General features: G+C 38.8%; 2 protein-coding genes across 2 annotated transcripts in view; both read left to right on the top strand.

Moving 5' to 3' along the window:
- The window catches only part of agbl4 (AGBL carboxypeptidase 4), a 282,596-nt gene that overhangs the window by 213,237 nt on the left and 43,737 nt on the right, over positions 1–25,622 (top strand). The gene's annotated exons all lie outside the window — the stretch shown is intronic.
- On the top strand, positions 538–12,695 carry bend5 (BEN domain containing 5). Its single transcript, XM_060881928.1, has 6 exons — positions 538–920; positions 2,060–2,190; positions 4,410–4,770; positions 6,293–6,441; positions 7,701–7,914; positions 8,071–12,695. The coding sequence occupies exons 1-6, from the start codon at positions 740–742 to the stop codon at positions 8,262–8,264; spliced, it is 1,230 nt and encodes a 409-aa protein (XP_060737911.1). The 5' UTR covers positions 538–739; the 3' UTR covers positions 8,265–12,695.

Below are 25,622 nucleotides of genomic sequence, written 5' to 3'. Positions count from 1 at the left end.
CTTTTTTGGGCATGATTTCATGTTAAAGTGAGTCAATGACTATTACATTTAACTACAAAGGGTAAAAATATAAAATGTATTCAGATACAAGAGGGAGGATTATATGTGTGGACCAACCAGTACATCATGAGACTGTAAGAAGTCAACAGATTGTACTTTAGAGGTTATGACCATGTAGTAAACGACCACTTGATTACTTTGCATGCTGATAATCACAAGGACACAGTAATTTAGACTGATAATTCAGAGCTAACCGGGACGAGCAACTGCACAAAATGGGTTCACAAACTTTGTGTGACCACGATCCAGTTTATATAATAAAAAGAGACTACTTGTTTTGGATTCAACCCATTTGAATCAACTGTGACTTGCCAAATGGGTTGTTATTATTATTCAAAATAAACGAATATATTAAAAAAAATAGTTACTTTTATAATGGTATTTTGTGATTTCCGTCACTTTGAGAAAAATAATGAATACAATTTGTATAAAAAAATAAAAAAATAAATAAACAATAATAAGCCTAGCAACAAAACACTGAGCATACATAAAGTTATCAACCTGGTGTACTGATCCCCTGTGAGAAGCTCTGTGTTGATTAGTCGAGTCTAAGTAAGAGAGGGCGCTGTGCACCAGGCGGAACTAGTCGATCCCAGAGGCATTTCCCTTTGTGTTTATATTTTTAATTCTTTTAGAGGGAAACTGAACCATACCCAAAGTGCTGGACCAAAGAGAAATAATGTATGCTTTTGTGAGGTTTTTGGAGGACGACAGGTGCTGCGCTTTACCCGTTGCGAATGTGAGAGATTTGAGACCAGTGCACAAAAGAGATTTTGATGAGCAGAAGGTGTATGTGGTGCTCAGAGGTGAGGAGAAAGCTACAGGCCAACCGGCCAAGGCGCACATCCTCGCTCTGGCAGGTAAGTTCGCAATTACACTGCTTTCCCTTTTGTTTCTTAACATGTACTTTAAACACAGAGAAATGATTAAACATCAGACTAGAAATCCTAATGCACTGTTGCTACGTGGTGACATTATTTCTCTTAAAGTAACCGAACGTGTTTGTCAGTTCTTTATCGTGCATTTGTTTTGCTCTGTGTGTGTTTTTTTTTTTTTACCTGGTTACCTCAGGCATTAGCAAGGGTTTAAAACATGCCTCTTATTCTGTCGTTAACTAGTCGGGTTAACTAGGAATATAACTTAAAATGCACAAGAATCAGTAAATACAGATAGATAGATGGATAGATAGATAGAGTATGGATGGATGTATAGCTAGCTCGCTAGCTTGAGAGTTAGCATAGGTGTCACGTACGTTTGCAAGCTAAACGTCTTTGCTAGGTGTGTAGCTAGCCAACATGCTAACGTTAGCAACGTCCAGAGATATGACATGTTTAAAAATAAACAAAAAATAATAATAAAGCATGCACAACGTGTTACATTAACTTGCCTCCCTTTAGACTTCTGTTATTTAGGGCGGAGGAAAAGGTTCGCGTGTATAAACACAGTCCAGCCCCCATGTTTAAGTGCATTAAATGTGTCTAGTGTTTACTCAGAGTTTTTATCCTCGTGTCAGGCTTTTTACTAAGGACTCATGTTACAGGGCTTTTCCCAAAACCTCTAAAACTGGACGTATTTCTGCATTACCGAGTCAGTACAAAAGCATTTTATATTTACAAACATTACTTTCCACAGCAAATGTAATAGGTTTGCTGTTTCTGTGCCAGTAAAGAAGAAAACAACATTATTATGCAACCGACCACTTTTCATACAAGAAGGTCTTTAGTGAAGGCTGCTGGTTTTTTTTTTATACCAAATCTCTAGAAGTCTCTAGAAGAACTGTGGCATATTATCCAGTGTATTCAGTGAAACTTACAAGCCAGTTTCTCTATACAAATATAATAATAATCATTTTATTATTTTTTTTAAGACCTCTGTTTTGCAATAAATTTCATTGACGTTTGCACAGTACTGTATATATTTAAATATTATTTTATATGTTATACATGCAATGTGTGCAAACCCACTGCTGACTTTTATCCTATCCCATTTTTTTCCCCAGATAGCATTGAGGAACTGGACAACAGTATTATGCAAAAGAAGATGAAAATTCCTAAAATGACTACCAGGAATTCAGGACATGCCATAGATAATCACTTTAGTGAAGAAAGAATGCCACTCCGACATAAAAAGGTACAATAAACGCTCCAATCCATCAGATGGACTTTAGATCAGCAAGCATGCAGCTTTACTCTTACAGTGCATTCTGTAATGCTTTCGAGTAAAATGACTGAATTAACATGGGATTCTTTTGGATTGGAATTTAAGATGGGATTTCTTTTTCTTTTACTTAGGTTTTTAAAATGTTACTTATTTATGACGATCAAGTGTTAGATCAGACCAGAGCAGCACTATTATGATCGTGATGACTTTTTTAAAAATAAAAACAAGAATCAGTTAAATTCTCAATTCTGTTGGGTCAGAAGGTGTGAGTTATTTTTTTGTATGACAGTTTGTCTCAAACCCTTAGAGTATATGTTCTGAGGCATTATAGTTTATGTATTACCAGCCCATATACAGTACAGGGCTGCATAATCTAGGTCTAACAATAAATAGATAAAGACCTACGAAAAAAATCTTTAATCTTTGATGGGGGAGTTTTCTTATTAGGAGACATTTATTTAACTTTTACGTAAAGTGTCTGAACTTTGTAAAGTTTCAGAGCACTGAAGAATCTTTAGGACAGAGCAGATTAGTCTTTCTGTTTTCTATATAAAATAACAAACTGTATTTATTTATTTATTTTGACTTAGTGAAATGCGGATGCTACTTTGGGAATGATTATGTTCTTGCTATAACATAAGTGATAATACTTTGTCTCGTGGACTTTCCCCAGCATTAAATCTAACTATAAATTTCTAAAGTGCACAAAGTGTCTTTCAATATTGAATGAAACATTGGCATTATGAGGAATTTACTGTGGTACAAGCAGAAAATTTAGCAGTTATACAATGATTTGCCATACTGCCCCCTCCCATGATCACCTTAAAAAATCTCTACTGTTCATAAGCGTAAACATTTCTCAGTCAACAATGACAAACGCAGAGTTTTCAACTGCACATTCAGTTGAGATGTTTGTCGGATATTTTGTCTTTAGCCTGCAAAACGCGCTTCACAAGTCTCCTGGCTCTTTTTAGAAACGAATACCATATGGCAGATGTATATCTTCGCTGTCGGGCGGAATCCTCATATCTCCAAAACCGTTATTTTTCAGGAAATTAAAAAAACGGTGTACCTTATCTGCAATGCACAGGGTTTAGTCCGCGTTGCAGTGGATTGTCTTGCGCTAAATTCCTGTCCTCACACGAGCACCAGAACTAGTGGGGGTCAAGATTTTTTTTTCTTTGAGCCCAGTGTTTTGAAGACATTTACCTCAGAAGACGTGTTGATTCGTTGCGACTCTTATTAAGGAGAAATATGCCACGAAGCTCTCCCACGGAGTGAGGAAGAGGTGGACAGTTCAAGTGTCCAATGGAGTTATGAGATTTGCGCTCAAGCTATTTTCAAGACTTTAGATTGGTTAATAACTTGTAAAAATAACAGACCCACGTGGGGACTGACCAATAGTGTGTGACCTAACCGATATGTGGAAAAAATATGAAATTGACCAAATTTGGACATACGAGGTTTCCGCCCGACAGCGACGATATGTGAATGTCTAGGAGGTAGCGCAGGTAATACTTAAGGTTATTCTGTGATTATAATGTATGCCACTTTAAATAGGTTAATGGTTTTTATTCAAGCTGATGGATATTATTAACTCCAGCTCAATGTGCTGCAAGCAATTCTCTATACATTGGCAGGCAGAATGTTTCTGTAGACTTCTGATTTCGTTCTACTGCTACCATCAGTATAGATTAGTGATCCTGTACCAGAAGAACCATGCAAGCCCAAGCCATGACAACACCTCCACATCTGTTTGTTATCTGGTTCTCCTCAGTTTCAAAACTTTTTTTTTCTCCCATAGACTTTTTTTGGTCTTCATGTTTGTTTGTCATTTTAACAGTGAAAAAAGTCTAAACATGAGAGAACTCCAGGGGTCAAACTAAGAGTAGACATTCAGGTGTCTCTGATAGGGAAACCTGAGCAACAGGAAATGCCTGTCAGTCACGTGTTCCAGTATTTATGAACAAGTGAAAAATGGGTTTGTTTAATCAAAAGGTGTCGTATTGTTGAAAACAAGATGTAAATATCTGTCTTCAGTGTGTAGCAAAAACAAAAGAATTGGCCTTTCTGTTCTGTTACATTTGGAGGAAATTGTATGTAGTGTATTAAACCTAAGCTTATACTAACAGTTTACAGTCAGTTTGCTCTACACTGAGTGCTATTGAGAAGTTGTTTGTGTCTGGCAGGTACACTGTCACGAGCATCAACGGGCCTCCAACTCCTCCAAGAGCCTTGCAGCTGTTGTGGCACGTCTGGAAAGAAATGCTGTGAGCTCGTGTGCTGAGGGTGAAGAGCTGCGTGAGGAGGAGGAGCCGGAGGAGGAAGAAGCGGTGGTGCCCCGTGTCCTCTATGAGGAGTTAGTGCACAGCTACAGACAGCAGGAGGAAGAGGTTCGGCGATTGCAGCAAGAGCTGGACCGAACGCGCAGACAGCTGCTGCAGCAGGCCAAGAAGCTCAAGGAGCACAGCAGCCTGCTAACAGAAGTCAAGGAACTGCGGGACTTCAACCGTCGTCTGCAGGATGTGCTGCTCATGAGGCTGGGAAGTGGTGAGACACTCAAATGATACGCACAATACGCACTGTAAACTTCTCCAATGCATATGAATTTATCTCTCTCTCTCTCTCTCTCTCTCTCTCTCTCTATATATATATATATATATATATGTATATGTGTATATATATATGTGTGTATGGTAAGCCAGTGATGGGTGGTATGAGTCAAGAATTGTCAACAGATGGAGATTTTGAAATAGCAAATCGACAAATTTAACTAATGTATTTACATTAAAGCATTTGGTTTTGGGGAAAAAGCTGCTATATTTGTTACAAAGCAGCTGCACAAACAGCTGTGGGACAGCCTATCAACTGCTTGGTGTATGTTCTCAACAAATGCACAGTACACAATGACAACCTTTGTTTAAGGAAACAGCTGACAGAATATGTTCTGGGGAAAGCTCAGTCTTGTCACTTCCTTCACTGTCTTTTTTATTAGGTTTTGTTTTGCAAAATGTACAGTACACGCAGCTCCCCTGCCGGATTTGTCCCCCTGTAGCTTTTAGCATTGTCACTCATTCCATGACAGGTCAGTGTCGGAAAAGCAAACCTAAAAAAGTCAAATGTAAGTGTACTGTAATATTATAACAGTGTATATATGTATATTCTTTCACCAAGATATTTGATAAGTAATGGATTCAGATTATGGCATGTAAATAAAATACGAATTATGAACACTATTAAATGAATTCTCTGACAACAGTAATATATTCATATACTAACATACAGAGTTAATGATGAACAAGAATAAGATTCGGACAACACAGAAAGCAAAGTTATAATCTGAAGTTTGTTCTAGTTCTGCACTTTAACTGGTGCTGAGTATCTGAGAAAGACATTTGGAGGAGAGCACTAACTTCACTCAGACTCCCACAATTGTGTTTTTTGTCTTTCTTTGTTATTAAGCCATTTAGGGCTCCTGACCACCGATAGCTGGGGTGTTGGCCGGGTTTAAACTTGTGATCACTTTATGATTAGGCTTGTATTTTTCTCTTGCATGATTTTTTTTAAGACAAATTGTTAAACAATTGTCTTCTATTAGATCTTTTTTTTGTTGTTTTGTACTCAAAAAAAGGTTACAATCATTTCTCCTCTTAACTAAACTGGTTTGAATGTCATACAAGTGTTTCTTCCACTGGTTGCTTAAAGAGGACATATTGTCCAAAGGAGCCAGGCCAGTGTCCAGGCCAGCTGCTGTGTGTGTGTGTGTGTGTGTGTGTGTTCCTGGTCTGATTAATTTGGGGTCAGGAATGCAGTAAACTGACCGATATTAAAAAGTGTTAGCTACAGTGGAGCTTAACATGTCTGGCCACCAAGTCAGCTTACTGAGCTAAAATAACCAGGCTGTCACAAGGCACAGGGGAAGCCATTATTAGGCTGCTAACTAAAGTGTGTGTGCATGTGGGCTTTATGTGAAAATGTTTCCTTATGCTTTTCTTTGTTTGAGTTCACACTGTACAAGCATGTTAAAATGATCTCTTAATTAACAATTGGTCGAACGCTTTACTGCTCACAGAACCAATGCACGATAACGGCACTCAGACAATCAAAGCTGAGGTGGTGGAGCCGATACCTGAACCACAGGAAATGTGCAGAGAGGAGGCCAACACTAGCTCCACTCACTCCCCTTCCCCAAGAACTGTCTATACCTTCAGTGATGGAAAAGTAAGTGTGTGTGTTCACATGCGTGTGTGAAAATGTCTTGCTTCTGTATCCCTCTGGAGCCGAGTCCTTGCTTTGGGGCTGTGTAGTCTTTTCAGGCTTTTTACTTTTCTCTAATTGGCTATGAATCCCATGTCCCAGTAGGCATTTTAACCAGAACATTTACTGTGCTATTTTTCAGCTATGCAGTTTAACAGACATGCAGCCTGTGTTCACCCTCATTTTTTCTTTCTTCGACTCAGATCAAGCATGAAGAACAAAACCAAATTAGGCCTTACATCCCCGCACATTGCCCATATTAATTATTTGTACCACAGGAGTTGTCCTGAGTGACAGCTAGCCAGAGAACACAAATCTCCTCTAAAAGTAGGCAAACACGTGTCTGCTGGCCAGCAGCCTAAAACACATTAGTTACTTTAGTGGAAAGGCCTCTGGAAGCCAGCCTAAAGACTTCTCAGAGTGACAATCCTCCTGATGGTTCACTTGGCATCGTCTTCCACAGTGTAACTTAAAAGTCGACACTCTGGTCTGGTGTCTGTCAAAATGTGGTTTTCTGCCTGAATGTATTTATGAAACGTCGTTCATATTTACCCCAGTTTTACTGGGGTAGTGAGTGAACGGGGAGAGATGACTGTATGTGCATGGTATAGGATCACTGAAAAGTCAGATGCCAAGCTATACCATGCCTTGCAAAAGATTTCACCCCGTGTTATTAAAACATGGGGGTGGGTTTTGTTCTTAGAAAATCTCTCTCTATAACTTTACACTTCCCATCAAGCACTATTGTTCTGAAAATAAACGAACGAAGAACAGAAAGAATGTGTCACAAACATGTAAATTCTATAAAGAATGTGGTGTGAACTCTACGTAGAAGAGTTCAGTGAAAGGTTAAGGTGCACAAATACATCTCTGTAGGAGCTGGAGAGAACTACAACTCAGTCAGTCAGTCAGTCAGTCAGTCCAGACCTCTCAAATCCCACAGCATCCATTTATTTTAATGGTATGTAGTCAGTATGCTGAATTATTATAATTAGAGTTGTGAATGAACATAATATTCGGATGTGCTTTTAAAGGAATCCAACCGCTCTATATCGTTTGTGTCATTTGAAGTATAACGTTATTATGAGCTCTCGAACCTCTGTTCAAGTCTGTTGAAAACTGTTTTAGAGAACCATATTAAAATCGTCATTTTCCCAGCGGAAATATAACAAAAATAAAATGACAAAATAGCATCTAATATCTCTTTTTTTTTTTTTCTCTAGGTGCACTTGGGTGGTGGCATCTGGGTGGAGGAGGAGAAGTGGCATCAGCTGCAGCGTACACAGGGTGACTCCAAATTCACCAAAAACCTGGCTGTTATGATCTGGGGCACAGAGACGCTGAAAAACCGCAGTGTTACTGGTGTCGCAACAAAGAAGAAGAAAGATGCTCTGCCTAAACCTCCTCTCTCACCAAGCAAACTTAAAATCGTGAGAGGTACGTTTTCACCCACTCATGCTTATAGGAGGTGGTATGTGGATCCATTTAACATTGAGAAAGAACACATTCTCACATTCAGAAAGAACAAAACATCAAATTCTGTTTTATTCTGTTTCCAGCTGATAACAGGCTTAATCTACATTTTCTTTCTAGAGTGTCTGTATGACCGCGTGTCTCAGGAAACAGCCGACAGCGCTGAGATCACTCAGCGGCTATCCAAAGTGAACAAATACATCTGTGAAAAAATTATGGATATCAACAAATCAATCAAGAACGAGGAGAGGAGAGAGTCCAAGCTCCTTATTCGGCAGACGGTAAAGATGGAGAACCTGTACGACGGCATGTAGGACCTGCAGTGTTGACGTCAAAGACTGCTGCTGTGGAAAGAGGTTACACCTGATCACCTGCGCTGCCATTTTGGATTTTCACTGAAGCCCACAGCGAGGCCTTTTTTTTTTTGTTGTTGTTGTTGTGTTTTTTTTTAAAAAACATTTCCTACTCCGTAACACCTCAGAGGCTATGAGACAGCTTTACCCACAATCCACAGATCTTACCATGAGCGCTGTTTGTTGGTTTATGTGCTGTGAATAAACAGTGGCTTTGGGTAACGTGGGGGTTTTAAGGTGTGACAGTGGACTATTGAGAGGAGGGGTATGTGGTTGTTAATCACTCATTGTTTTTGACAGGAGAGATCCTATAAATCACGTTTAGATAACAATGTGTAAGGCACATCGGCTGGTGTTCTGTGTCAGAACATGTCCTAATGTCTAAGTCAAGAATGAAGACTTCCCTTGAAAAGAACCTTTCTGTTTTAAAACTCAACTCTTAAGTGCTTTGAGTCTGAGTATAGAAATTTACAGAATGTAGCTCTCTTCCTGTGTCTGTTATTGATGTGTGAGTCACAAACATGCATCTTTTAAAAAGGTTTGTCCCTGTAGTGTCTTAGTAACAACAGAGTCTGTTCACTAATTGATCCTGTAAGACACAATTTGTTAGAACGATTCGAATCAGTTGGTTTTTTTTTTTTGTATTGTCAATATGTTGAGAATTTGGGAGTTCAGCTGTTTCCTTCAATAAGATTCGATGATGGTGCTAATGACATGACGTGTTCTCAGACAAGCTCCCTTTGTTTCTCAGCAGAGCAGTTACTTTAAAGTTTAAGGTTATGTTAGTGAATTCACATTTACAGGAATATGTTTACATACCAACAACATGCTTTTGTCTCTTTCTGCTTTTTTTTTTTTTTTTGGCAATATTTTCCCAAATAAGTCGACGTGACATCTTGTGTAACTGGGATTTTCAGTTCCATGGAGGATCAGAGGGATGTTGTATTCGCCAACTCATTTGTTTAGAACCATTTTATAGTTAGGTCGAGGAGCACGGCCCGGGCAGGGATTTTACTCTGTTGATTTGGTAATCACTTGGAACGGTTGTGTTTTTATAGCAAGCTGTGATTGTAATATGAGCTGATATTGCATAACCTGCACTTTGGTGTGTGAGTGTGGTAAAATGGCAGAAACAGTGTGTGGATGTGGGTAAAGCTGTCAGTAGCGCTCGGTGTTAAACGCGTCGGTGGTGGGTTTTGTTTTAGTTTTATTATTTTTTTATTTTATTTTTTTTCTCCATAAACAACCAAACGGCATCCCCAGAGGATGACTGGGTCCTCTGAACCTCCTGCAGGGGAGAAATTCGAGGGGGCGATTTTTAAACTGACAACTTCCAGTGAGCCATGCCATCCGTTCTTTTGCCTTCTTTTTCATTTTTTCCTCCATTCACATATCTCATCTTTTTGCATTTCACGAAGCGGTTCATGTGGCTGTGCATTAAAATGGCCTGCTTGTTGCAGGTTTGAGTTCTTAACTGTGATGGCATCCTGCTAACTGTGAATCAACCTCAAATCTGCCTCTCAGCCCTTCCTGTCTCATCACTTTTACTTTCCTGTCTTTGTTGTTTTTTTTTCTTATCGAATATATGAACGTTTTTTTTTGTTTGTTTGCTTTTTTAGTTAATGCATTTTCTAGAGGAGAGATTTTATTGTATATTTGGACGTATTTGGATCTATATATTCTAGATCCAGGCTGCACCTTATTCTGCTTAGTCTCTTATTTGAAACAAATAATCTTCACATATCCACATGATTCCATCTTTTCTTCACTTCACGTTCATACCTAGTTTTTTCACATTTCCTTTTTTGGTCTTCGCTTTGCTTGTCACAAATGCATTATCTTTTAAGGGAATGCTGTCCAAGAAGCAAACTCTATTTTAAATTATAATAGCTAATTTACAATCGTCAGTTATCACAGTGCTCCTTCTATCACATCACTGTGAGCCGTTTGTAAAGGAGTCTCATTTCAATATTTGTTCCGTTTTCTGGAAGTGTGCTTATAATTGAAACAGATGTAGTCACCATATATACGACAGCACTTTAATCTTAAGAAAGGCCATGTCATAATAATGATGGGCAAATATGGATCTTACTGGTGATATTAAGGGTTTTATTCCCCAGTGGCTAATCAAAAAAACCTAGCACTTTTCTACAACTCCAAAGTTGAAAAAAAAAAAACAAAAAACAAGCAAATCCCATTTATGCTTCATAGCTAGGTCTGTGTAAAACATTTACTTTAATTGTAACTTACCTCTATGTTGGTGTAATATTGACAGAATAGAGCGTTATTGTATGGATTATGGTTCAAGGTTCTATTTTTCTGTGAACTTTTCCTCTGTGTGTGTGTCGATGTGCTGTGTGCTATATGTTGCCCCACTTACTTTATATGTGCTATAAACGATAATGGCTCTGTGGGTACACTGGAAAACACCAGCTTTTAATTTGGCTGATGTTAAACGATAGCCAAAAGAAACTGACAATCCTCTTGATCATCCTTTCATATTGAGATTTGTCAGCTGTAATGTTGCCTTGAAAAGCAGTTCTTTTTTTTTTTGATAGCCACTCGCTCCGAGTGAGCAGCTTTCACACGCAATATGGCTGATAAACATAACTTCCCTTCAGTTGTGAACCCTACCAGGGAAAATTGTGACTGTGAAATGTACAGATATGCTATATATTGCCATGAGAAACTGTATTCATAAAGATGCTTAAAAGCTCCAAAAGCAAACCGGTACACCTCTCTGATAACGGTCCTCTGGTCCGCACTAGTGAACTTCATCCTTCGTCATGTTTTTGTCCACGCATTCGAGTGACATCACTGCGGTGCTTAAGCTTTGAGCTGTTTAGCTCCCTAAAGATCCAAAAACAATCCGGATGCCAAGAAGAGCAGTATAAAGTGTCTGTGCCGCACCATCAGGCCAATACTTTACGGATCATGAAACCAAGAACTGTTTTATTTTCAATTGATCTTTTAGAAGAGTTTCTATGCTATATGTGAATGTGTGTGTAGGTGTCGGGTAATCTTAAGCTCCTCTGGTGGTGGATACGATATAAGCCAAAGTGGTATAGTGATCATTTAGCTTGATATGAACTTGCACAGAATTGGCCCATGCCAAGGTCCAGAGTCATCCAAGCTCAAAAAAATAGGCTAAATTTAAGTTTTGTTAAAAAAAATATATATATATATATAGAGAGAGAGATATACAAATATATCTTTCAGAATATGAGGTTTTGCTTTACTCAAAATTCTATTTAGCTTGTATTAGTGCTGTTGCGCTGAATTACATATTAGAAGAGCATTAAGCTTTCAGTAGTATAGATGTGCACACTGTTCTTTCAGGCAGATTGTTTTTGTTTGTTTGTTTTTTCCTTTATTTTTCGATTTAATCATTTCTGTTATTCTTTCTTCGATGTTGTTTTTGATGCCAAAAAGGGGAACAGGGAGACTAGTTAGAAAAGAATGATCTGTGTGTGAAGAGTAGTAAGGATTTGGCCTTCTATTTAAAGCCACATACTGTACGCAGTTTGTGAGTGAAATGCTGAGGACCCGTCAAACATATAGACAAAGCTGCCCAGGCCTAGACACAATCTCTTCCTGCTAGTCCATGTCCTGTTCACACTCATCCCAGCAGGTTCCAGGTCTCAGCCCAGATCACCGTTATTCAGGGCCAAGCTCAGAGCGGTTTATTTGCAACTCAGCTTTACTGCGATTTAAAAAAAAAAGAGAAAAAAAAGAAAGTATTTTTATAAAATCAGGACAGGTGATTTGTGGCAGTAATGAAATGTGTACTATCTGAATCCTACCTCATGGCTTATCATGTCACTTTAGTTATGTGCTCCATTCATAGCACCTCTCTCTACACGGGCACAGATTTGTAAATAAATCAGTCTGTATTGTAGATTTTAAAAATCATATAGCTGATTTCTGCTTTTTTTAACGGTGTATATTCAATACGAAACTCCTCCGAGTTTGCCTGATTTGTGTAGGAGCGAGTCTTTCTTTCTAATTCTGTGGTTCTGTCGATGTCATTTGTGATGTAAATCTCTGTTGTTGTTGTTTTTTTTTGTTTGTTTTTTTTTTTTTTTTGTCTTTCCCATATTTGTTTTGTATTTTTCTGGTTGATGGTGCTACCAGCACACGTGTCATTTACCTCAGACGGTGCTACTTTTTTACTGTGGTGGATGTCATTCAGTGTCACATGATCAAAAACCAGTTTATTTTATTTTATTTTTTTTTTATTTGATATTAAACGAAATCAGGACAGAAGCGTCTCACTAGTCACACCACCCATGCCATGACATTTTGTTGAATTCATACTCGTAGACAGTTGTGCGTGGTGTTTGACGAGCGTCGACGATAACAGTATGTGTAGTTTCATTAACAGCAGAAAAATGCTGTAGGGAGTTTATTAATCTCCACAGTCGATCTACCTGAATGGTACTGGGCAGTGTACCGTGGTCCTCAGCAATGAACTTCTCAAGTTCCACTGTAGTTACCATCAAAACAGCAAGAAATTCTATATTTAGAAAATATTTTAGATATTGCAATACAGTACAGTGTATTTTAAAGAGTTTATATAACTTGCCAAAGTGGTTTTTCCTCCCAAAGACACTTTATTTGCAATGTCTCTTAAAATACTGATGGCAAAATTTATCAAATGGTCAATTCTTTATGAACACAATTGCTAGAGATTTTGTACATATTCATTTTATTATCTCCCTCTTTTTATTTCCATTTCCCCCAAAATGTCTCTTTTGTTTGTTTGTTTGTTTGTTTTTGTAAATGTTTTTTTTTTTGTTTTTGTTTTTTCCCCTCACTGTTTTTAAGATGTTGGTTTTGCATATTGGTGGTATGACTGAAATCCGTCCTGAACAACCTCAGAACTAGACTCCACTCTTTATCTGGAATCATCCGTGTCACATTTAAATCTGTCCTTTCATTTCATCTTTCTTGTTCTTGCTGCTGAACAAATATCTAGAAATCTATGTATATGTACTTACTTATATTTTTCAGAATCAATAGAGAATGTCTTCTAAATACAACTGTGAAAAACCCTTTCTTTGAGTGGCAGGTGTTGTCGGAGTGGTGATTTTTACACACACTGTGCTTTTGTCTGAATCATCTCTCTAGATAGAGAAGTGCACATGCTCCATGTCCTTACCTTTAGGATGCACATCCCGTGAAAATCAGAAGACAAGGGCTTTGGCAGGTTTCGCCGGTTTCTTTAATCTCGCCTGAGTCTCAGCTAATGATTTGGAAAGTGCACTTGGTTTCAGTAGAGAATCTCTGTAAATGTTTTGGGCTGTAACAGTAGGCTACAGCTGGGTGTAATAAACCAGGTTTAGGGAGACAGCCTGAAAAGCAAAGCATTTCCTCACTGACCGCTCTCACTCCTCTCTGGTGCACGGCTGCTGTAGTTGGTCAGCATCAGTTTATTGTGTATGTGCTGCAGTCCAAGTACTCTTGTTCTATGTACAGATCAACAAAATAAATCAGACTTTTATTCTACAAATAACAGCCGGTCTTTTTTTTTGTCATTTCTTTCCCCATGTGAGTGTGTTTTTGTTTTCATTTTACTATGTAGACTAAATTACTCAGCCAGAAAATACCATACTAGTCAGACATGAGCCAAAAGTTGAAAAGCTATTGAGTTCTGAGTAATGGACTGTTGAAAACAATTCAATTCAAGGCACTGAAATATTTTGTAAACCACCATCATTTATTTCCATTTAGGAAATTCAAGGTTTTATTTAAATGTTCATCTTTTAGAAATTCACTTAAAAATGTCATTAAAAAAAAAAAAAACAAGCATCTACTGTTTATTCAAATATGTTATTTTTTCCTGTGTTCACGAATACAGATGTACAGATTTTCAGCAAAATTTGACTCATCTGAAATCAGGAATTTTAAAACAGGAATACATGAAGAATTAAAAAAAAAAAAAAAAGAAAGAAAAGAAAAAGCTTTCAGAAGCTTAAGTCAAACAAATAAAAACAGATGTGAGGCAAGATGCTGCAGGCTTACTTATTCAGTGCTGTTGGAAATGTGATTTATTAAGAACACAATGACTTTCAAAGGGGTCTTAGCTAAGAACAGAAAGAAGAGAATAATCCTGGAAAACTGCAAGACGTATGGATAGATAGGAAATCAAATCATCAGGAAATATTCAGAGGTCAGTTAAGAGGTCAGTTAATCTGTGCTTCCGTACTGTGTGGAATTATTGCTTTTGTATTCTACCTCCAGCTGCTAATGCCTCCAGCGCTACCTGTAGCCTTTGAAAGGAAAATAGTCTCTTTCTGTAGACTCTGATATGGACGCAACATGTGAGCTTTATGATCTTTCACCCATATGTTCAATATCTCATCCACAAATCAGCAAACTTTTTTTTTTTTTTTTTTTTTTTTTTGCTTTATTGAGAATGTTTAATAGTGTGTTAGATGGCATCAGACAGCTCTCGCTTTGTTGTCTTATTTGGTGTGTATCGTCTGCTGGATCAGTTCTCCCCCATTCTGTGGCTTTGACTTTGAATTGGATACACACAGCCGGCGATGAGCGAGAGGGTGTGTGTTTGATGTGTGGAGCAGTGTGAGCGCGCTCGGGATTAAAAGCTAGATTGATCGGAGTGTCAAAAAGAGATAAGCACACTGGTCGGACTGATTTATTAGGGAGGCAGGGAGTTAATATCAGAACACCCAGCTGCATTCTCACACACACACACACACACACAGCTCTTTTTATTGTAGAACACTAAAATCCACTGTAATATTAAAATAGCTGATATATAAGATGATTAAATCGCGAGACAAGAAGAGCTGATGCATAGCTCGCTCGGATCTGTTTGGATTTTTTAAGACTCTTACGGATGCTTCTATTAATTCTTTCTTCTCCATTTTCATTATTTGCCATGGCAACAGCACCGACGGGCTTAGGGATGCATATGTAAAAGAAAATGTGTTCCTATACAATATGGCATTTCTACTTGGCCCAAGTTTTCTCATCGTTCTCTCTGTGCCCAAGGGGACTGCTGAATGTCATTAGCACTAACAGTGTCCACATGGCAGTAATGTATTGCAGTGAGGGATATTGACAGGGAGATGATTCAGTATAGTAATGATGGATGAAGCCGGCGCTCTGGGCCAACACACACAGGGCCATACGTGCTTGGAGAGACAGAGATATAGACAGAGAGAAAGAGAGAGAGAACAGGCTGTTCCTCTGCAGCCTCGCCACTGCGTCTATTTCTTCTAGTTTACTCCGAAATGCTTTTAAGCGCTTCTGGAGAAGTAATGGTTTCCTTTTCAGCCTTGAAAATCCCTAAAGTTTTAGTTTGCAGCACTTTCTATTACACTGATTTAATAGCATTGTTTCTTGCCTGTAGAAACCTATTAGTTCTTGACATCCGGTAAGCTCCTGAACGATTAAACTGGGAGGAAAAATGGCAAGAAAACTTCTCTTCCTCACTGTTAAACGATGCACCAGTCAATCAGAGAGGGACTACATCGAATCCTGTCTTTATGTGCATTGAAAAGAGACATACGGTCATTAACTTCCCCTGGGGTGCTGGGATTAGGTGTGTGATGTGCTATAATATAATAGGATACGATTATCACCGAATGAGATGGGAGGGTTTTTGTAGACTATTACTGTTAACTGCTGGAATTTTTTTTAGCTAGAACTTCCCCAGGGTCTGCGACTGACTTGTAAAGTAAAAGAATATAAGTGCTAATGGAAAAAAAGAAGTAGGGGGAAAAATGCCTCAGATATCATGCAGCCAGACATGTTGAACATGTCGCTTTAATCTTTATGTCCTAGAATAAAAGCATCTAACAAGAGCCAGCTACAGGGAGCTTCAGCCAGGTGTAGTGTTCCTTGTGTTTCTCTCATCATCCTCATGTCGTAGGAACGTCTAACGTCTGAACGAACATCGGCAGGGACGTGGAGATAGCGGCGAGCGTAACAATATAGCGGACACTGAAAAGATGAGGGAGAGTGTGTATTAGATTACACTCTTGGATTCTTCCATAGTGTTAATGCATTTATGTGTACGTTTGTCCTTGCAGAAAAGTAAACAGAGCCGTTCATGGTAGATGGTTAAAGGGTAGAACGTAAGTGGCACAAAAGTTCACTATACATGTGAAATTCATACAAGCCCATGAAAGCCCAGAGGCAACAAAATGTATTTTTCTGCTTGAAATGTATTCTATGTGCCACACAAATCTCAGATTCACCTGAAAGATATGAATCAATATGAATCGCTATGTGCTGCGATGCATCTGTGCTTCTTTACTGTAGCTCATCCTGGTCCTCTTTTGTGGTTGTAATTAGCTTTTAGGGAAGGTCATTCACACACTCGGGCCGGTAAATTAACCTGTACACGGTGTGGCTGCTTCTTTGTCCTCAGACTAATCAATGAGAGAAATCTGCTCAGGTTAAATTGTGTTTTTTTTATGGCTATGGTATATTGATGTGAGCGCATTGATTTGGCCCGGCTCTTGGTGTGAAAGAGCTTAAATACTTACTTTTAAAAAGAAGTAGAAAAGGTAATGGGGGGAAAAGGCTGGACTCTGATTAATCCGGTGCTTTTCCTTCAAAATCCTGATGTACCATGATGAAACACTGAGAACAGGCCAAGAAATGTTCTTTTAAGTTATTCAGTTAGTGTAAAATCTTCTCCATCAAGGCTTTATATTTGTGTATTTTTACATCTATAACTCTTTATTATTCTGATTCCTTTCCTCCAACTACAAACATTTATTTACATCTGTAAACGTACATAGGCAGCTCCGGGGTCTGAGGTTGGAACCTGAGCTCAGGTTAATGTCTGTGTGAAGTTTTATATGTTCTCCTTATGCTCATATGGGATTCCTTTGGGTTCACTGCTTTCCTCCCACCTCCCAAAAACAGGGCAGTAGGTTGTCTTGGCTGCGTTAAATCACCACTACGTGTGAGTATGTGAGTGCAGGGTGTGCTCTGTGATGGACTGGCCTCCCATCCAGGGACTATCCCCTCATCATTCCCAGCATTCTTGGGATTGGTTTCAGATCCATTGATTTCTAGATAGGATTCATGATGTATATCCAGGGGGATACTGATAATACTGTGTGTTTTTTTTTTTTTTTTACATGAAGTTCACAGGATCCTGTCCAGAATGTTCCCTGGGACCCAGTAGGATAAGTGGTGTAGATAGAGGATGGGTGAACGGATTGATAGATGGATGAAAGCACTACAGCTAAAATTAAAAATTAAAGATGTTTATATAAAACTCACTAACTTTGAATAAAAACAGGAAGTGCTGTTAATAGAAGCACAGTGAATTAAATCTCCATCTGCCTGAGTGGAAAGTTCAGGAATAAAAAGCTCTGATGGATCCTAATAAATAAGTATGATGATACCTATTTTCTCTGTTCTTCAAATGTTCTGTGATCATATCATGGTCTTTTCTACAAAAGTGTGTGTATGTGTGTGTGTGCTATTGTTAACATCCTTGATATAGTCATATAGTTTTCCATCAGCCCTTGTTCTGCTTTTCTGCTTGTACTCATTGAGTTCTGTTACATTTTGATATATTTGTCCAAATTAATATGAAGAGGAAATGAATTAGCAGTCTGATCTGTTCTCTCTCTCTCTCTCTCTCTCTCTCTCTCTCTCTCTCTCTCTCTCTCTCTCTCAGTTTCCGTCTGTGTGCAGCAGAAGGCTTTTTAAATGACTTCGATTAATGCACAATGCTGCCTCAATTAAAAAATCCAAAGCTATCATGAATTTTTCATACTCAAAGCGTTTAAGCTAATTATGGCACAAATGAGGTGTTTTTCACTGTGACACCACGGCACAGGTTGACATTGACGTCTAATGTCGCTGTCACACTGTCACAGGTCTTAACTTTGCAGCAATACTAGTGAACATGCCTTCTTACTATTCCACACACACACACACACACGTAAGACTAAGGAGAACATACTGTGTGTGTGTGTGTGTGTGTGTGTGTGTGTGTGTGTGTTTGTTTGTGTGTGTGATATGGTACAGTGTGGAAATATATTGTTATTATTGTATTATTGCGGCTGCCCTTCTGTATTGAATAATTTGACTGCTTATTTTAGGAAATATCTTGATTTATTGATCATTCAGCATTTACGTGACCTACAGCATGTCAGGAGAGAGGCCGGATTTGCAGAGCTAGTTCAGCATTAGCATAAAGCAATATTTATATTCTTTATTTATTTCACTCATTTATTTATATAGGCCTTTAGGGATTCAGATTTGATGTGCTAAATAGAGCTCAGAGGTTAGAAGTGGAACTGTATGTGTTGTAAAGTTATGATTCTGACTTGACTGACAGCACTGTGTTTTGCGTTTCATGTTTTCTAACTTACTGCGCAATAGTTTTGATATCAACTCCCTGATAACTTTAGGTGCTTCCTACAGTTATCAGGGACCTTTTCTTCTTCTTCTTCATCTTCTTCTTCTTCTTCTTCTTCTTCTTATTATTATTATTATTATTATTATTATTGTTGTTGTTATTGTTATCATTATTATTTTTTTATTAATGTTATTATTATACTGTAGTTTTTTATCATAATCATCATCATACTTATTATTTTTTGTTGTTATCGTTATTTTTTTATTAACGTTATTATTATACTGTAGTTTTTTATCATCATAATCATTATTATTATTGTTGTTGTTGTTGTTGTTGTTGTTACAACATCATTATTAAACAAGTTTAAAAAAGTTACAGAGCCCTGACAAAGGCCATAAACCTCCCTGTCAGATAGTTGATCATATGCAGTTGGAAGGTTTATGGGAACACATATAAACCTCCCTGACAGGTTCACCACACAAGATTTCACAACACTCTCTTGGTAAAATTTGGAGGACGACTTGAAAGCAGCAGAAACATAATGACAATTACACAAAGAACAGCAAGCACTAAACTGCACTGTATTCAAATCCATTCCTACATCCCACGCTAATCTCCTCTGCTAAATAAGAAGCACAGAGACTCACGTCTAAAGACACTTAAACAAAAATTATTTCTCCTCACTGTATATTTAGTCATAAGTTCTCTTAGTTATCTACATGCGGCCATCAAATTAATGTTCATTTGAATGTAATGACTAGAAATGAGTTCTGTGAGTGAATTGTTCAGAAACAAAGCCTCCAATGTTTCGTCTAAATGTTACCGTGCATATTTAAGGAGTGTATTATTTGAGTATTTGCTTTATGTTTGTAAAATATTGTATCGTGTGGCCCTGTGGATTTTATTACAGTTAAAGTGAGAACGGTTGAGAACCCCTGCTCGAGTGTATTTGGCCAATAAATCAGGATTCTGGCTGTTATAATCTCTATAACTGCAATAATTTTGAGGTTTAACACAAGAAGAGCCAGCTCCAGTTTGTCAACTAGGTAATAAAATGTTTAGGAACCTAAAGGTGCTTTCATGCCTGGGCCCTTGATGAAATTAGTTTTAACAGCATGCCTCTGCCTAGCTTGAGTCTGAATTAACAGACTCTCTAGAGGTAGATGAATAGAAGCAAAGACTTTTTTTTTTTAAAGCTTTATTGAGTTTTAAGATCCAGCTTAGATGAAATATTCATCAGTTCTGATTATGCTGAAATGATGACTGACGGCTCATGCTAAGCAACAAGGGATTATAACATGTAAGTAAAGCATATTTGTTAGATTAAAAGGATTGTATTGTGATACCAGAAAGGTTGTGCTTTCTCTATAATTAAAAAGCTAATGAAAAGAATAAAAAATGCAGATTTTTGTCTAAGATTTGATCAATGGAGGCTTTTTCTCTAAACATGCTCCTCAGGGAACAAACCAAGCAAGACAAAGCGGGTATAGATTAGTGAGAACATGCAGCCATTAAAAGAAAAAGAAAATCAATAGCTGCTTTTAGACTGGAAGTTCAAAAATAAAATAAAAAAACAAAACAACGTTCAACATGGATAAGGAAATGGCCACCATTTTAGCTAGTGTTAGCAAAATTTGATAGTCTTAGATATCAGTCATTAGTTTGAGTGCTTAATTAGTCATTAGTGGGAGATCTGTGATCTCTGGCAAGTAATTTATTGCTGTTTAGTGTTGAAATATCTTTCACACATGTCCTTTACAATCATCTAAAAAGTGCTGAAACCCTTTTATATCCCATGAAACCCTTTCACACGTGTCATCAGTAAGGTGTCAGACTTTCACTCTCGTTACTAGTTAGGGACTTAGGGATAGGGTTCTTACTCAGTTCACTTTGGAAAGATATCTTTTTAGCACACTATACTGTGGACAGCAGGATAAAAGAGTTTTAAAATGTGGCTTAAAAAGTATCCGTGGTCAACGAACGGTCCTTTTTATTCAAACGTTAATGTGCTGGGAGGGTGAAAGGCAACCAAACTGACAAAGGACTTCAAATAAACCACAATGACTTCTGTGGTTTCGAAAAAAAAAAAATGCTTGGAGTTCTTCTTCGCCCTTCTCTGTGTTTTAACTGCGCTCCCAAGTTTGGAGCTTGGTATGGAAATGACAGGCTCCCTCCTGTTACTGAGAAGAATTAATTAGACATGATGAATTATTCCTTTCTCTATCCACTGCTACGATCACCCTCACAAACACACACACTTATGCCTTTAATGCATGTCAAATCAGTATGAAAATTTCACAGCCCCTTGTGATTAGTATTCAGTGGGTCTGTTGGCGTGAACAAAAGTGTCAACCATGACTGTCTGAAGACGGGAACTTTAATTTGCTGAGAGCTCGAGTTGCCAATGCTGGCCAGTGAAAGTAAAGCTTCTTGGCTGAGCAGAGAAACACAAAAAAGCTCTAGATTAGGCTGAAGTGGCCTCATCTGCCCCACGACTGGTTAGTTGTGTGCTCTGCTTTAGCTATGAGATTGATCTGACTATACATTAGACATGCTAAAATCTCAGCACAGTGAAGGTGTGTGATGATGGGATAGTCAGACTTATAACCAGGTCTTATTTTAATCAGTCTTTAAAGAAAAATCAGGCTCTCAGCAATGGAATTAACATAAGTGCATTAGGACTTTATTTGAATGCATATTTTAGGAGTGTGTGTTTTGGACTTGGAGACATGTAGACTGGCTTCCAGTGCCTTCCCTAGAGGCAGAAAGTAAGAAACGAAGAGACAGAAATGGGAAGGCACAGGGATACAGGTATGAGGTCAGAAAACAGAAAAGGGAAGACAGGAAGAAAAGAGACAGAAAGGGGTCACAACGAGAAAGATTGGAGATTCAGATGGAAAGGAGAGAGAGAGAGAGAGAGAGAGAGAGAGAGAGAGAGAGAGAGAGAGAGAGAGACTGACAGTAGCGTGACTTACTTTTGGTCACCTGAATGTCTGTCAGCGTGACTTGGCTCTCATGGGAAGCCACAGAAAACGCTGCTTGTCACCTCCTGTATCATCATAAGCCACCCCCCCTGCACACACATGCACACTCTTCACTCTCACACAAAAACATGCTCCAGGTTTCCCTGAAGGCTAACTGGAGCAAAGGTCTGTGTGGAATGCTGTCATGGAGAGGAGTGCTTTCCGCTCGTGTAAAGCCCCGTGCCATGCACTGTGTTCACACCAATAGTCTTTGTGATGGCAGTGGGTTCACAGTGAGCGTGAAGCTGTCTTCAAGCAGGAAAACGATGAGAGTAAGCGCCGTGGTGTGTGTAAACAGTGGGAGGTTTGATGGGAAGTGAAGGCAGTGTGAACACACACCACACATTCCAACAGCTTGGCCGCCAGTCCTGCACCTGCATATAATCTCTCTCTCTCTCTCTCTCTCTCTCTCTCTCTTATTTGGTCTTGCTCCATGTTCTTTACCATTGTGCAGCCATCTCTCTCTCTCTCTCTCTCTCTCTCTCTCTTATATTCAGTTAAAGGGAAAAAAATGAAAAATATAATAGCAGCACGTCACAATTCATAGGACAGCTTGGATTTTGCACATTATCAGTTGCATAGCCTCAGGGTCGAGTGAGAATAGAACTCTGCTCCTCTGCATGAGCTGGGCCTTGAAAAGTGTGAAGCAGTCTCATGTCTTCCTGCCTGATATATTCGTCCTGTGTTAGTGCTGTTACTGTGTGTGGATGCTTTCAGTATAAAGCTACTAATCTGTATCTTTCTGTCACTCAGTTGATACCTATATTCAAAAACACTGCATGTAAGTGAGCAAATGTCCATCATAGACATTTTTAGTTGTTGAACATCCCACTCCTGAGCTGGACCTCCCTTTGCTGCTGGGAAAAGCCTCCACTCTTTTGGGAAGGTGTGTGGAGATTTGTTCCTTTAGCCTAAAGAGCATTAGAGGTCAGACACTAACATCAGATGCGGTATCCTGTGTTTCAGTCAGTGTTCCAGTTGATCGTCTGGGTTTCCTCTGGGTTCTCCGGTTTCCTCCCATTTCCTAAAAGCATAGCAGTAGGAAGACTGACTGTTCTCAACTGCCATTATGTGTAAATGTAGATGCTGCCTAGAGATAGATGATGTTCCATCCAGGGTGAATTTCCTTCTCGTGGGAGGCTCTGGATCCAATGACCTTGTCCAGGATAAAAGAATGAATGATAAGTAGATATTATTATTAATATCTTTATTATAGCAGATGTTTTCAAAGCAGTGCAGAACTTATGAGTCCTCTGAACTTGACTGAATGTCCTATAAAAGTTCTCAGGTTCCTGGGGTTTTTTGGGTGTTATGAGAATGCTTTTATTCGCAGTAACATCCAGCCTTGGAACAGCATGCAGCTTTAGTTAATACAATTTTCTGTTTTCTGTAATAATTTTCTCCCTTGTTAGTTTTTTTCTGGCAAAGTTTTATGAGAAATGCTTTTAGAACACATTAAAGCAAACCATCTTAATTCTATTACATATTTTCAGAAGATTGTAGGAATGTGATTTTTATAATGTTCCCTGGATAGTAACGATTAAATTAAAATAGTAGACAATAGACAATAGTAGAGTAAAACAGTTGCATTAAAACTAGTTTCTTTCAGGAGCAGAGTGAAGCTGTGATGTGTCCCAGTAGATAACTGTCATAAGGCATGGAGTCACAGGGTTTGAAGTCTCTCCCTCATTCTTTCCTGCTCTCCATCTCCCTCTTGCTATCTGGGTCTCCCTTTCACTCAGCATCTTGTCTGACAGTGAAGGTCATGGTCTTCTCCCATGTCTCTGTCTCTCCTTCCATTCTCTTAGTTGTTGACAGGTCCCCCTCTGGGTATAGACCCTAGGCTCCTCTTTCTGACACATAAGTATAATAATTCATATTTAGATCATGTTGTTTTTCAGCTTTTAATTCTCCTTATCTTCCTAAAATTTAATTAATTAAACATTAATGATTTGTTTACATTCCTGGATACAAAATCTACTGTATATAATGGCTTTGACTAATTCTAGTCAATTTTACATAGCACTGGAGTGTTATATGTTCCTTGTGTTCATTTGATGATTGTGATTAATATTTCTCTAGATTAAACAATAAGTACATTTCCATTGTCACCTCTTAAATCCCACAGAGGGGAACAACTGTTTTTTGTTTTTGTGTGAACATGCTGAACTACAATGTTGACTGTAACTGTAATTGGCTTCTTTCATTTGTATAAAATGATTTGTTTGTACACATAAATAGATTTGAAATATATTTTAAACTGGAAACTGCCACTTGAAAATATTCATAGTATATGAATGGAAACTGCTTTAGGTGACATTTTAGATTATGAATAAAAAGTACTCCGCAGGTATCTGAAACGCTACAAAGCCTTGCCATTTACTCCGACATCACACGGTGCTCTTTCTCCTATTCCTCTTTTCCCTCTGCAGACTTGTGAAAGTTTGTTTTCTGCAGGGTAGTGCTGAGGAGACAGCTCAGCAAATAAAGCTCAAACAGCGAGAGAAGAGCGGGTGGGCTGGGGAAATGAAGAGGCAGCCGCTTGTAGTTGTAAGTAGAGTGTGTCTGCGCTGGATCTGATTATATTAAACACTGAGACATTGGAGGCATTGATAATACCTTAGCCTATCTGATGCTCCTACTATGCAACCAAAGCTCCACTGCTCACAGATCCATCCATCCCAGAGAAACAGTGGGGAGGGGTAGCTTGTAAGAGGTCTAATATAGCCTACTTTATTGATTCAAAGAAATGATGAGCGAGTGACCCACCGATTATAGTAGAGAGAGACCTCAATTAAGTTTGCTGTTGTGGAGCTCAGAAGTGAATAGGCTTCTAAACACATCAGTGCTGTAATCCCATGCACTATGTGCAAGCTGTCCTGAAGACACTAAAACAGGCTGATATCACTTATTAAAGTAAGTACAGGCATGGAATGGGATGGGATATTTCCTTGGGTGTGAAGAATGGCAGAGTGAGCGTGTGACCTCTGTATGCTTATGCTACTCATTGGTTTTGTGTATAAGAGTGAGTGATGTGATGTTGCTGGCAGGAGAGGTCTGGTGTAACGGAGGACGTGGGACACAGTTGGTTGACACGATTGAGAGAGAAAGGCACATTTGTCTGGGTGAGTGTCGTCAGCCGCCCCTGCTCTCACTCCTGTCCAGCTCTGGCCTCTCCTCACTGCGGCACTGTGTGATGGAGGAGCCTGGAGGCTCTGGGGCATTGCTACACCACTAAAGTGCTTCTGTCTACTCCGCACTGCTCTAATGGTTTTACAGGGGCTATGCTACGGGTATAGTGACACCCACACACATACAAAGTCTCATTATCACATAAACGGGCGCAGAAAAGGTTGCTATACAGACTCGCCTTACACATTTATCTTTACTTACTGCCTGGGCCTGGGTCATTCATTCAGTCAGTTCATTTTTTGAAATTACATTTCACAACTCACAGGAGAAACCTAAAATCTTAAGCAGTTTTTCTTAAATAATAATGAATAGGCAGATAATAGGGAAGGTGATATGCAACTCATCAAAACACTCAAATATAAGAAATATGGTGATGATGGGTGAGAAATGTATATTAGCTATTAAGGTTAGCATGTTTGTCTTGTATATTTAGAATGTTGGGTTTGATTCCCGCCTCCCGCTCTATGTGCACTTTTTGTATGCTTTCATCCGTGCTTTGAGGGTTCCCCCCGAGTAATCCAGTTTCCTCCCCTACTACAAAGACATGCACTGTAGGTTGCTAGATATCACTAAATTGTCTGTAGTGTGTGAACAGTTGTGCAATTGTGCCCTGTTATGTGTTTGAACTCCGTCCAGGGTGTCCCTCACCTTGTGCCCCAAGTCCTCTGGGATAGGCTACAGGTTCCCCACAACCATGTCTTGTATAGAAGCTACAGAATGGATTGGACAGGCTCATTGGAGACACCT

The sequence above is a fragment of the Tachysurus vachellii genome, chromosome 11 (assembly GCF_030014155.1).
Source record: "Tachysurus vachellii isolate PV-2020 chromosome 11, HZAU_Pvac_v1, whole genome shotgun sequence".
Classification (NCBI taxonomy): domain Eukaryota; kingdom Metazoa; phylum Chordata; class Actinopteri; order Siluriformes; family Bagridae; genus Tachysurus; species Tachysurus vachellii.
Note: the sequence above shows the minus strand (reverse complement) of the source record. Positions and strands in the feature narration are given on the sequence as shown.